The sequence below is a fragment of the Bicyclus anynana genome, chromosome 21 (assembly GCF_947172395.1).
Source record: "Bicyclus anynana chromosome 21, ilBicAnyn1.1, whole genome shotgun sequence".
Lineage (NCBI taxonomy): Eukaryota > Metazoa > Arthropoda > Insecta > Lepidoptera > Nymphalidae > Bicyclus > Bicyclus anynana.
The window spans coordinates 10,495,151-10,509,823 of NC_069103.1; the positions used below are offsets into that span (position 1 = coordinate 10,495,151).

General features: G+C 37.1%; 1 protein-coding gene across 1 annotated transcript in view; it reads right to left on the bottom strand.

Annotated features, from left to right (window-relative positions):
• LOC112044369 (uncharacterized) overlaps nucleotides 1-14,673 on the bottom strand; it is a gene marked incomplete in the record, with an annotated part of 306,951 nt that overhangs the window by 34,969 nt on the left and 257,309 nt on the right. The window contains 4 exon segments of the mRNA XM_052888004.1: nucleotides 186-323; nucleotides 2,387-2,484; nucleotides 5,106-5,239; nucleotides 9,243-9,361. Coding sequence (XP_052743964.1) covers nucleotides 186-323; nucleotides 2,387-2,484; nucleotides 5,106-5,239; nucleotides 9,243-9,361 — 489 coding nt within the window.

Below are 14,673 nucleotides of genomic sequence, written 5' to 3' on the forward strand. Positions count from 1 at the left end.
ATTTATGGATGGGTGTCTCACAAAAGGACAAGTGAAAAGAAAGAAAGCAGCCAAGCAGTATAGCTGTACTCCGGTTGTAATAATAGGAACATTGTGATTGGTGAGATTGTGTTCAACTTGAAGAATAAAAGAAAAACCGCGGACGGCGGGTAGTTACTACTATAAAAGACATGAGTGGTACTTACAATAGCGTTAGACTTGGGTTTGCTGCTGCTTGCTTTGCTGGCTTTTGGGCGGGCGGGCGGCGTCGGTGGTGCGGGAGGTGTGCGGGGAGGGCTGTTGTCCCCTGAGTGTGAACCACTCTTGTCTGAACCGCTGCTCGACTGGAAAAACAACTTGACATTTATTATCAGTAGTAATATTGGACCACTTCTTTGCAACCAGAATGTCATCATTTTATAGAAAATAAAATAGGTATAAGGAAAGCGTAGTAGTATTTTTATAAGTCAGGAGAGTTTTATACTTTAGACGTGACAAAATGGGTGTTATACCCTTGTGGATGTGTCTATCTATGTCTATGATTGCCTTTGTACCGTTTACAATGCTTTTTTTTTAATAAAGGCTGAAGTGATTGAGATGGTTCTTTGCTTGAGGATTCGATATATTAGCGTTTTTTGATCGCGATGGATTGGACTTATAATATTTTAAACTAGGGGACGCCCGCGACGTCGTCCGCGTGAAATTCAGTTTATCACAAATCCCGCGGTAACCACGGATTTTTCCGGGATGAAAAGTATTCTATGTGTTAATCCATTCGAAATTTCAGCCAAATCGGTTCAATAGTAGCGGCATTAAAGAGTAACAAACATCTATAGAAACTTTCGCGTTTCGCGTTGTAGGACTTTACTTGTAACAATTATTATAAAAATGGGGTGAAACGTCATATCCGAAGCGCTATAAATGGGATACCGAATCGAATTACGAGCGGAAAAGTGTACAAACGGAAAGAAAAATCATTAAAACAGTTCATTAAAACTGAAGTAACTCAGCTATCGGGACGAAGCCGCGGAGAGTTGCTCGAATCACTCGGCACTCGGCCCAACAAAAGGAATGTTTTCACTCAAAGCAATATAAAACTTAAATCGTTTTCCCTTATTAAAACTCGGGGAGGAAACAACCCCCGCTGATTCGCTCGGCCGATGTACTCGTTGCGAAATGAATTGTTGGGTAACACGACCGTCATTATGCCTAATTTTTTTTTCCCGTCCCAAAGCCTTGTAATGTTTGTGTGAAATTAAAAGAGAACAACGCGGATTTGGGCTAATTGGTTAATTAATAGGGGCGTCCGGGGCCGAAGTTTACAGGCGAGGCGGTCACTTGGACCGTTGCCAGTATTAAAAATGGGAGATTGAACATCTAATTATACGTGAAATTATATTATACTTTCTCTAATAGAAAAATGTTTATAAAATTACGGTTTATTCCACTGCTGTTTTACTGAACCGCGAACGACAGGATTAATATCCTCGATATAGTATATTCTATATATTATATAGATTTTATATAATATATAGTCGTAATCGACAGGATCTTATAGAATCAAAATATTGGAACTCTCGGTTTTACGATCTTATTTTACTATGTAGATGTTTCGAGATTCACCATATTATGCTAAATAATCGTAATAATAGGTGACAGATGAGATGAGTTCTGTAAAATGTAATAAGTGACATAACTTTGCTCTAATGAAAAGATAAATTGATTAGATGGAAAATTATTATTAACTGTAAATAATTTGCATGTTTGGCCTTTTAAATCTACTGGGAAACCAAGAACCAAACGTTCAAAGTCAAAGTCATAAATTTACCATATTTATAAACACCATACATCTCAATTTTTATTTGTTTGATTAGTTATTTGGCTTTATAGATTTTGGGATGGATCACCTATGATAATAACCTATCAATATCCTTGGTGGAACCTAAACGTTACCTTAAAATGAAGGTACACTTCAGGTCCGTACATTTTTTTACAGGACATTTTTTTTAAATCGGGTCATCTTAATGAAAGAAAAATAATTATTGCACTTAAAGCTTCTACTACAAAACAAATAAAACACTATTTTGAAAATAGTATTGTAGTACATTGGTAATTTATTCCGTAATGTATAACAAAAATCAGATCTTTAAAATCTTAATTACAGTAGCTACAACATTGAAAAAACTGATTCAATATAGAAAAATTTGAAAAATCCGAAATAAAAAATATCACTTGGTCACCCTCGGGATTTTTAGAAAGCTATCCAAATTAGTTTTAGATAATTAGGTGGTGTATGTACTATGTGCGTTTTATCCATTAAATACGGGACACCCTGTATAAGAAATAAACTTCATAAGACTGAAACCCACCAAGCCGTTGTGACGCGGGGGTATACGTAATCACTTACGTCAGAGGTCGTGGAACTGGCGCGAGGTGGTGAAGTGGGTGAAGGCAGACGCGATGCATTCGTGTCACGGTCGACGGAATCCGTTGAACTTGCAGCTTCTGTTTAAAATAAAATAGAATTTCAAATTAAATAGAAAGTTATTTCTATTGGAGTTTCATGTTGTGGAGCACACTGTCCCTACACTACAGCCTTTCTTGATAAGTACTGTTTACCAACATATAAATAGGCTACTCGCCTGATGTACAAAACTAAGAAGATTTTTCACACACTATTTACAAAAGAGGCAAGTAGCCTATTAGAAATGAAGGTAGAAAACGCACGCCATTTCATAACTAACTGTTTTAAATTGTATGGTTTGTTTATAAAATGTTATACAAAATATATTAACCATATGTAATTATTTTGAGCTTATTAATCAAATTTATTTTCATTATTTTAAGAACAAGTTAAGTATAATTATTATTAGATGTCAAATGACTAGTGATTTATAATTTGTTTAGTAGTACTCATCAAGAAAGGCTATTGTATAGTTATATAGTATACTAAGTACTATTACTTAGGATTTTTGTGTATGTGAGCTAGTCCATGGGGGTCTTCCATGCTTAAAATAATATAAAATAATTTCCGGTTTTAAGAAAATTTCGTATGAATGAAACTGAATTAGTTTTATATTTGACAAAAATATGCACCGAAAATTTTGCATCTAAATTGTAACATTCCGCAATTTACTTTCTTTCTTATTAAAAATTTTATCCCAATTATTTCTCTGCGGCTAGTTGCCACGACTGGTGATAGAAGAACTGGCTGATTTTTTGCGCAAAGAATCAGCCTAGCTGTCCAAAACGGATTTAATGCACCCAGTGTTTTAGTCACCGTTCCACGTGGGCATGATTTGTATAGTTGTTAGGATAAGTTAGGTAATTATTATTATTATTAGACTAGCGGACGTCCGCGATTTCGTCCGCGTGGAATTTAGTTTTTCACAAATCCCTCGGCAACCATGGATTTTCCGGGATAAAAAGTAGCCTATGTGTTAATCCAGGCATTCCAGGCTATAATATATCTCAATACCAAATTTCAGCGAATTCGGTTCAGTAGTCGAGGCGTGAAAGAGTATATAAGTGAACAAATATTCATATTAAATCATCAGTTTTCGCAAATCTCGGGTTACCATGGATTTATTCGGGATAAAGTAGTTGTGTTAATCCATAGTAAAATGTATTTCTATTCCAAATTTCAGCCAAATCTCTTCAATAGTAGCGGCGTTAAAGAGTAACAAACATCCAAACAAACATCCAAACATACATCCAAACATCCATCCAAACATCCATACAATCTTTCGCGTTTATAATATTAGTAGGATAGGATATTATTTTTTTTTACACCACTTTTATCTTAGGTTCCCTACTGTAGATATTTCTCGATAAAAATGCTATTTATACAATCAGAACCTATAAATTCAGTTCGCGTTGAGAAAAACTAACTTTGAAAAGCCGTACACACAAACGTATTGTTTTGAAATAATTATTACAGTTCATTTAACTGGCTTTGAATTCGGTAATGAATATGTAAAACTTTCTCTAACAATTTCAAAACACTAGAATCGATTACCATTTCTGTGTAGTTTCAACTTTCATATTCATAACAAGAAAACTCGATAAAAGTTACTTTCACAGTTGTTGGCCAATGTTCCCCAGTTTCTATTGAAACTACTCCCTACGGTTGTAACAGGGCTAGTTCACCTCGTAACAGTTCTAACAAATGTACGTTGATTTTCATAAAATCAACGTGATTTTCATAGAATGAAATACGTTGCATTATGGAACTGTTACGCCAGATATTCGTCATTACAATATGAAAGCTGTTAATTGGATATGATAACTCCAACTTATCTGTTATGTGCATTTTAAGAAATTAAATATCACGTGTCTCAAACGGTGAAGGAAAAACTTCTTTTTTATTCTCTACAGATTAGCCCTTGACTACAACCTCACCTGGTACTATTTTACGATTTAGTAACTCAATAATTGAATGATACACCCAGATACATAATAGGCCCGCACTCACTGAAAGCAAAGCTGTTAAGTTTTATAGTTAAGTACAGCAATGCTGTTTCGCTGCAGATATAAGAATAGCAGTAGTGTTTTCCGTAATATTGCTATTTACCACCCTAGCGGCAAAGACGTACCGCCAAGTGACTTAGCGTTCCGGTATAATGCTGTGTAGAAACCGAAAGGGGTGTGTATTTTCATCCTCCTCCTAACAAGTTAGCCCGCTTCCATCTTATACTGCATCATCACTTACCATCAGGTGAAATTGTAGTCAAGGGCTAACTTGTAAAGAATAAAAAAAAATAAAGAATGGTACACCAAATTACATAATAATCCTGCTGGTCTTCACACGCTTTTATAGATAAGAGTTGTCCGGGGAAAAAACTGCCCTAGTGTTAATTCTGCAGCCAAGCAGTATTGCTGTAATTACAAGCACAGCCTTGCCTGTGCACCTGACATATAAGGCAGCTAATGCTTTGCCTTATATGTCAGGTCGAACCACCAGTAGGTGGACCGAAGACATCAATCGGGTTGAAGGGAACCGCTGGATGCTATCGCTTTGAAACCGTGGTGTTTGGAAGTCCATGCAAGAGTCCTACGATGAGGTGAGCCATCTAATCGTTTCGTATGGAGTTTATAATTAAAAAAATATAGTAGTTTGTAGGTACTTGTTTCAGGTGGTGGTTGATGATGATTTTCAGTATGCCGCCGCAAGGATCTCGCGTCGCAGTACGATTTGCCGCAGCCATCGGCTTTGCACTCGTACGGTTTCTTGTTGCGATGTGTTAACATATGCCCGTTTCTGTGAACAAAACACAAAATGACACGTTAAATTGTAATCATTATTTTCAGTTCACAATATGACGGTAGATTATAATATCACCAGTGAGATTATAAACTAACGTATTTTACAATTTAACGGTAAAGTATCAAAATAGGTCAGTTGTACTGCAGTCTAAGTTAAAACCACAGACAAAAACTTAAAAGGGTAGAGCTTGAAGTCGTAAGCTAAGATAAAAAAAAACAGTAAGAATTTCTATTATAATTATTAAAAGTTTTTATTTAGTTCACCACTTTGTACGATAAAATAATGCAAGTTAAGAATTTTAATATTTTGCATGTTTCTTTGCAGGGTTGTCGAAAAATGGTAAGTTATATTTAAACGCAAAATGTTTATTAGTGACGCTTTCACAACGTAACTCTCTAACTGACCGAAGTAAAATTTATATAGAACTAGCTGACGCCGCGCGGTTTCACCCGCGTGGTTCCCGTTCCCGTAGGAATCCGGGAATAATCCTCGATAAATGGGCTATCTAACACTGAAAGAATTTTTCAAATCTGACCAGTAGTTCCTGAGATTAGCGCGTTCAATCAAACAAACAAACAACCTCTTCAGCTTTATAATATTAGTGTAGAACGCTTACAGAACCCAAGTACAAAACTTTTCCACGAGAAATAAAAAAAAAATACCCTATACGTTAAGAAAAAAGATACTTTTACGCGGTCAGAGTATCTTTAGTATACCTATCAACTCTGCCTATTGACGTTTGTTGTGTGAGTCCAAAATCTACATACACGATCGAAACCTTGGACAGAAGCTAATTTAATCTAAATGTATGTGTGTACTTACTTTTAATTTCACACAAACTGCGAACGAGCAAGCTTGTTAACGATCTATACGCTCATTACAAAGCACACGAAGTCTCAACGAACTTTCGACGTGTCTATTTTGTAAAAAATAAACTCAGCGAGAATGTATTCTGGCTCGTACATTCAACTTATTAATGGCTGTTTCGAATTTTACGCTCGTAACTTTCGCCCCTAGGGAGGGCTTCGGACTTTTTCGCCGTGGACTGTATGAAATAAGAGAGTATGTGCAGTGACATTTTATTACACCTTGCATTTATGCATACCTAGTACTTTGTATTGCTTTGTGTTGCTTTCTAGGTTTGGTTTTCAATACAAAACAATTTTAATTGCACAATTTAATCTATATATAAAAGAAAGTCGTGTTAGTTACTCCACTTATAACTCAAGAAGTGCTGAACCGATTTAGCTGAAAATTGGCAGGGAGGTAGTTTAGAGCCAGGAGATGGACATAGGATACTTTTTTTTTGCTAGGGTAGGTTAGATTAAAGTTTACATCGAGTTTCACGCGGACGAAGTCGCGGGCGTCTGCTAGTATTATCATAATTAGCCTAACGAGTTTGGCGGGAAAATCGTAGGTATTACATGTAACTCTTGTTTTATATTCATTGATTTGCTGAATTTTAGAGTTCTATTGCATAAAGTAGAATGCCTTTTATTCGATATAATTCCTTGAACGTGCACAAGTCAAGTACTTATGCTTCCATACCTCTGACAGTGATTCGTTATCAACCCATATTCGGCTCACTGCTGAGCTCGAGTCTCCTCTCAGAATGAGTGGGATTAGGCCATTAGTCCACCAGGCTGGCCCAATCAGACTTCACTGGTATGCAGTTTTCCTCACGATGTTTTCCTTCACCGTTTGAGACATATATTTAATTTCTTAAAATGCACACAACTGAAAAGTTGGAGGTGCATGCCCCGGACCGGATTCGGACCCCCACCATCCAGAATCGGAGGCAGAGGTCATATCCACTAGGCTATCACTAGGCTATCACGGCTGACAGTGATAGTTAGATAGTCAAACATTAACTAAGTCACTTATAAGCAGCGCAGTAGGACCAAGCTACATATCCGGTCTTCTGTCGCGATATCCAATAGCCCAGCGCAAATTACAGGCTACTTGAAAATCTCTAGCATATTATTTGCGATGCTTTCCTATCGCTCTGACGGTGGTCGAATCAGTTAAGTAATATTCTGCATTCACACAGCTCACGTCCGTCCTAAAGTTAAGCATAAGTTGTCCCTTTAACCGTGGCAGTTAAAACGCTGTATGAATACTAATGTGCTTTGAATGAATGAGGCATACGAATATGTACCCACGTCGGGTGGATTCTAAATTATTTTTTAATTTAGATTTTATAATTATGAGCCTATTTTACCATTCCCCGCCACAGAGTCAGAAGAGAGAGGATATGGAGTTTTGACTCACTACGCTGTTCTATTATGGGTTGGCGGGATTACAATGATAATGTTTAATTAAAGGCTACTATCAGATTATTAAATTTTATTTAATACATGGCTCACGTGATACAACGTTCTAGTATGCTCGACTAGGTTTTATCAGATGTTTCTACTAGATCGACGGCCTCCGTGGCGCAGTGGTATGCGCGATGGAATTACAAAACGGAGGTCCTGGGTTCGATCCCCGGCTGGGCAGATTGAGATTTTCTTAATTTGTCCAGGTCTGGCTGGTGGGAGGCTTCGGCCGTGGCTAGTTACCACCCTACCGGCAAAGACGTACCGCCAAGCGATTTAGCGTTCCGGTACGATGCCGTGTAGAAACCGAAAGGGGTGTGGATTTTCATCCTCCTCCTAACAAGTTAGCCCGCTTCCATCTTAGACTGCATCATCACTTACCATCAGGTGAGATTGTAGTCAAGGGCTAACTTGTAAAGAATAAAAAAAAAAGATCTAGTTATGTCACTATCAAATGTAGTTATGTGACTATTAGTTGTTATTAAGCGGTAAGCGTAAAATAAACCGTTCTATAGTCTGTGGATAGTAAGTACCACTGGCTACAACGCCATCTAGTATCGAACTGACTGAATTAATAATAACCGCAAAACAGTCACATTGTGGTACATCTTTACGCTCAAAAGCAGTGGGGAATTAACGTACATGGTCGTATTGTGTGGGTATTACATATTCATGGAACTCTCTTAATATGCTCAACTATACGATTATTAATTCATTGTGACACTGGATTTAAACCCCGGCTTCAGTGTTCTGTGTGAATAGCATTTGTGGAATTCAGTAATTCTGTGGCTATGTATTATTAGCTTTTGTCTCGCTTAAGTACAGCTGATTGGTTTGTGGCAAGCTTTTGCTTGGTTTGGTCTTTATTTATAACCAGCGGACGCCCGCGACTCCGTCCGCGTGGAATTATGTTCTTCACAAATTTTCCGAGTAAAAAATCCTCTATATAGAAGATATTATAGGATTTTTCCTTATACTTACTTCAAATATGACCTGCTTATTATCCAGAGAAAGATAAAGAAAAACCGAAGGCTTGGTCGTAGACGTACCAATAGACGTACCATAGCTCAAGAACTTACGCCAAAGTTAAATTAAAAATTAAATGATATTATTTTTCTCCACATTATGATATGTACAAGTGCATTGAAGCTTGTAAAAAACCTGAGTTGCAAGACTGCACCTGCACCTAAAAATAATAACAATAAATTGACGTAAACATTTTCGTAATATTTGAAAATTGCATAATTCTATAAAAGTATGTATTATTATTTTAACAATCCTAGCATTATGTGTGACTGCTTGTATTAGTGTGTGATGAATGTTACGTGTGGTTTGTGAATTTTTATAGGTGTGTGAGTGTTTTTATAAATTAGCTTTAATAATTGCTAAAATCGAAGAGGCGATGGACGTTCGTTTACCAAAGTGCTGGAATGGCGACCCCGCACTAGTGCCCAGTGTATCAAGCGAGTCGCAGGGATTCGCTGGATGCAGGTGGCTCAGTATAGTGATGTTTGGAAGTCCCCACAAAAGGCCTGTGTCTTGCAGTGGACGTCCATCGGCTGATATGATGATGATGAATTGCTAACCTCCGATAGGATAAGACACTAGAAGGTTTTCTTTATAAAGTACGGATCCCTAAACAGGCAGTTAACGGGTGAAATTTATATTTTCGTACTTACAGATGGTCCTGCCTCTTGAACGCCTTAGTGCACGTGATGCAGACGTACTTCCTCTCGTCGCTGTGCGTCAGCTTGTGTTTGGCGAGAGCGGACGCGTTGCCAAACACTTTGTTACATACCTGGGAACAAAACAAACATTGCATTAGTATTAACGCTGCTAAGTGCTACTATATATTAGCGAGGTACAAATTTTATTCTTCCGATCAACTGCCGTGCCAAGACACACTACTGTATCTAAAAAACATCAATTTTTGAAAATCGCAGTTCTTTACTTTTGAAGTCTACAATTAATGCATTTCCTAGACTTTTGAGTTAAAAAAAATATTAAAATGTCACTATATGTAACCGTGTGGGAGGAACTCATTTATAGGTGTTACCACAAAATACTGTATCTGAAGATACAGTGTACAGTCATGGCACGGCAGCACACATTTGACAATTTTTACGAGGCTACGTTTTGTTTGCCTGTACGTCTTTGCCGGTAGGGCGGTAAGACTGTAGACGAGATCGACGACATATTGCAACTGGCACTCCGCATTTCATTAGTAAGCTACTTCATGATATTTATCAATGAACTAGCGGACGCCCGCTATCCAAATCCAAATTTCAGCAAATTCGGTTCAGTAGTCGAGGCATGAAAAAGTAACAAACATTCATATCATCAAAATCATCAGTTATCGTAAACCATGGATTTTTTCGGGTTAAAAAGTAGCCTTTTTTTATTCTTTACAAGTTAGCCCTTGACTACAATCTCACCTGATGGTAAGTGATGATGCAGTCTAAGATGGAAGCGGGCTAACTTGTTAGGAGGAGGATGAAAATCCACACCCCTTTCGGTTTCTACACGGCATCGTACCGGAACGCTAAATCGCTTGGCGGTACGTCTTTGCCGGTAGGGTGGTAACTAGCCACGGCCGAAGCCTTCAAACCAGCCAGACCTGGACTAATTAAGAAAATCTCAATATGCCCAGCCGGGGATCTAACCCAGGACCTCCGTTTTGTAAATCCACCGCGCATACCACTGCGCCACGGAGGCCGTCAGCCTATATGTTAATCAAGAGTAAAGTCTATTTTCATTCAAAATTTCAGTCAAATCGCTTCAGTAGTAGCGGCGTTAAAGAGTAACAAACATCCAAACATCCATACAAACTTTCGCGTTTATAATATTAGTAGGATTAGTAGGATAAGTTTGGCTAGGTCTTAATATAAGGATGCGATCTAAGGGACACAATTTAAGATTTATTTACAAAAGAAATAAAAAGTTTGTTTCACATGTTTCTTAGACATTTTTTATCAATTTTTCTTAAAGAATATAACGTTATGGGAAATAATGATTTTAAACTTATTTCGTGGTTGTTCATTATGAATGTTATTTAAACGGGTATATACCACGATAAAACGACGAGATTTTTATTGTCGATATTTCGACCCAGTTGCATGGATTTCAATAGGGAAGATGGTTTCAAACTAGCCAGCGAGTGGAACCCGGTGGTAGAATTGTGCAAACCAAGAGGGCGCCGCGATACGCATAATAACAAAAGCGATGTCGTGAGTGTGGTTTGCCTAAACAGCCAAAAACGCGAGGTCGTTGAAAAAAGAAAAAGAACAAGAAAGAGGGTAGATCGATTCTGCCCCGAACAGAGAGAACTGACTTCACTTCTCATCTCGCAACTTCAGTCCCGTCGTGACCACGATCCATGCAACTGGGTCGAAATATCGACAATAAAAATCTCGTCGTTTTATCGTGGTATGTACCCGTTTAAATAACATTCGTTATGGGAAATACTCCCGAGTATCCTGTATAATCATTTTAATATTATTTTTTTCATTTTATTTTTTTATTAAATTAAGTTTGAGTTTTACTTCAATCGGAAGGATCTGTCTATCTAGAGCGAACTATTAAATCCTATTCAAATGGAAGTTTTAATATATTTTAATTTAATGTAGAACCAACTTTTTTTATAGACTGACTAACTAACTTAAATTTAAAATAAAGCAAAATACCTTGTTGCTGATAGACGGACTGAACGAGGTTTACATTAAGGTACCGTGTTTGCAAGTCATTTAATATAGAACCGGCTAAGAAAAAGATTCTCTGGCAATTACAATACCTCAGAAATAAAGAAAGAAATTATGTGAATAGTGAATAAATTACACGAAACGAAAATAAAACTTATTCTACAGGACGCGTGTATTTACGAACAAGTAAACGCGAACTAATTTTTACTTTTATCTATACTAATATTATAAAGCTGAAGAGTTTGTTTGTTTGTTTGTTTGATTGAACGCGCTAATCTCAGGAACTACTGGTCCGATTTGAAAAATTCTTTCAGTGTTAGATAGCCCATTTATCGAGGAAGGTTATAGGCTACATATTATCCCCATATTCCTACAGGAACGGGAACCACGCGGGTGAAACCGCGTGGCATCAGCTAGTTACATCATATTGAGAACCGTAATAGTATGTTTAACAAAGATATATTGAATATGTTTTGTCAAAAAAAGGAGGCCGTAGCTTTTATTAATAGACCAATATTATTCGAAGATTGAATAAAAACACGATAGAAATGTCTGCGCGAGTCAAAGTATTTTGTGATATCTGACCTCGAAGTCATTGTCTTCAATACTATTATCGAGGGCATCTGAATATTTTACTACTGAAGGACCGGTAATGTCGTCTTATCGAATATTTTTATTTGTAAATATAAATCTCTTGACGTCATCTCCTTTTTTATGATACCCTTTTTAGTTGCTAATGCTGTTTGGAAAGGATTTCTTTGTGTTTTTTACTAGTCTTTGTCATAATTTATGATCGTAATCCGTAATATACGGGACAAGAATTTATTTTTTTTACTATATACTGATGGGTAATTTTGGGTTCGGTGAGTTGGTGAGAGATTTGTGAGAGAACACAAACAGTGATCGATACAGTATGATTCAATAATTCAATGTACGAGTGAATGATTCTAAATCAGTAACCGAATTAACTAAATATTACATTCATTTTAAAAGCTGTAAAAGTTTTGAATCCATATGAAATGCTTCTTGATTAGAGTTCCCGTCTAAATTAAAATATACATACAAAAGTATTCGTTTTCTTTTTTATTCAATTAATATATTTCATTTTTATAATAATCCTCTTTTCTGGTGTTTATAATCGATATAACTTTTACCAAGTCTTTACCGTATCCTTATCATACAAAGTAATGTCTTTTATCACAATGGTTATTTCCAATGGGACGTGCGCTAGCCCTAAAATATATCCTCAATGAATATCTATATATCATACTAAATAGAGATATAATAAAAATATGTAATGGCTTCTCGTCGCAGTAGGGAAACCATACATTCATCTGTTTCCATAAGTTCCATTTTGAAATCTATGCTAGCCCTATTCAAGTTTACCGAATGTAGTAGCCTTCTAGACAACAACTGTTAGGTTATCCTTATTACTACTACTAAGTAGTAATAAGGATAACCTAACAGTTGTAGTACTAAGTACGAAAAATCATTTGAAACTTCGTTACAAATATATACAGATACACTAGTTTTTGTTTTATTTAAAAATACCAAATTGTTATGATTTTACATGCATTCAAAGTTCGCATAAATATCGACTCCCGCTTATTGTACTTGACGTCATCACGCAACATTTGTTCACCCGTTATAGGTAATTTCGTTCTACCTTACCTACTGATGAACTAATGGTTAAAATTAAATTTTTTTTTGTGTTGAAAAGCCCATTTATCGAGGAAGGCTACATAACATCAAGCTACGACCAATAGGAGCAAAGCACCGAACAAAAATGTGGCCAAAACGGGGAAAACAATGTTCGGTCGTCGGCTAGTCTTCCTAATATACAAATGCGAAAGGTCATTCTCAAGAAATTTCGAAAACCGCTTGATGTACAAAGATGAAATTTGGCAGGGACGTCACGGCGTTAACCGCGCGCTCATTTTAAAATTCTATATCTCGGGAATTGATTAACGTATGGCAATAATTCTTTCACGAGTATTATTTGTTTTCAACGGAGAATACAGAAAGCTAACATTTAAAAATATGCTTGCTTATGTCTATATAAAAAATTGTCCTAAATTGTGCTAGAAGTATTAACGTCACCCGACATTGCAGGGACCGTTAACGTATCACACGGCTGAATCTACGTTCATAACGTAGAATGTTTTTATTGGGGAATAAAGTAAGTGGAACGGGAACTTGTTACTGCGAATGTCGGTTTTGATGTGAACAAGATTGATAGGTACGAATATTTTTTTTAAAGTGTAAAGAAAATTTTTTTTGTTTTTTTTTGACAGTTTGCTTGCGTCTAGACTTACTGACTTAAAATAGATTTACGAGTCGGTACAGAGTACTTAATAGATGGGTGATGGGAAAGAGATAATGTTATGACAACCGTATGTTAGAGGGAAATAGAATGACAAAACAATCGTCAAACACCCTACTAAATACGCAACGGATTTTGATGCGGTGTCTTTAATAGATAGCGTGATTAAAGAGGAAGGTTTATAAGTATGACTAGCGACCCGCCCCAGCTACGCACGGGTGCAATGTTTATACTAAATACACTACAGAAAAACTGTGAACATTATACGTAAAAACATAGTTGCCCGCTCCGGCTTCGCACGGATATCACATATCACGCTAATATTATAAAGGCGAAAGTATGTGTGTAAGTTTGTTCCTCCTTTACGCTGTGGCTACTGAAGCGATTTGGTTGAAATTTGGATTGGAAATAGATTTCACTCTGAATTAATACATTGGCTACTTTTCATCCCTGAAAAATGTTAGGTGCCCGTGGGATTACTGAAAAACTGAATTCCTACTTCTAATTCGCTAGTAATTGTATAAGGCTCATCATCGTCATCGATGGACGTCCACTGCTGGACATGGGCCTCTTGCATGGACTTCCAAGCAAAACGGCCTCGAGCCGCCAGCAACCAGCGACTCCCTGCAACCCGCTTGATGTCTTCGGTCCAGCTAGTGGGGGGTCGACCAACACTGCGTTTTCCGGTGCGGGGTCGCCATTTCAGCACCTTGGGACCCCAACGCCCATCGGCTCTTCGAACTATGTGGCCTGCCCATTGCCACTTCAGCTATATAGCAGTATAAGGCTCACTAGCTACTAAAATATAACAAAGACGATGATATCGAAACTTGAGGCGTAAGTGGTTCTCAATTTCCCGTCTTATGCTGATAGTACACCGTTTTCCATTTGCACGGAAACTCCGCACGACCAAATAGATTTTACTAACTTGATTTAGTACTATTAGATGAAATACATGGTCTTGGTAAGTGATTTACATACGTACTCACATAATATTTTATAGCTGTAGGATTTTGTATTATTTTCTCGACTCTCACCCAACTGTTTATTTGATGGGAAGTGTTTTGAATATAATTTAGTATGTTAAAG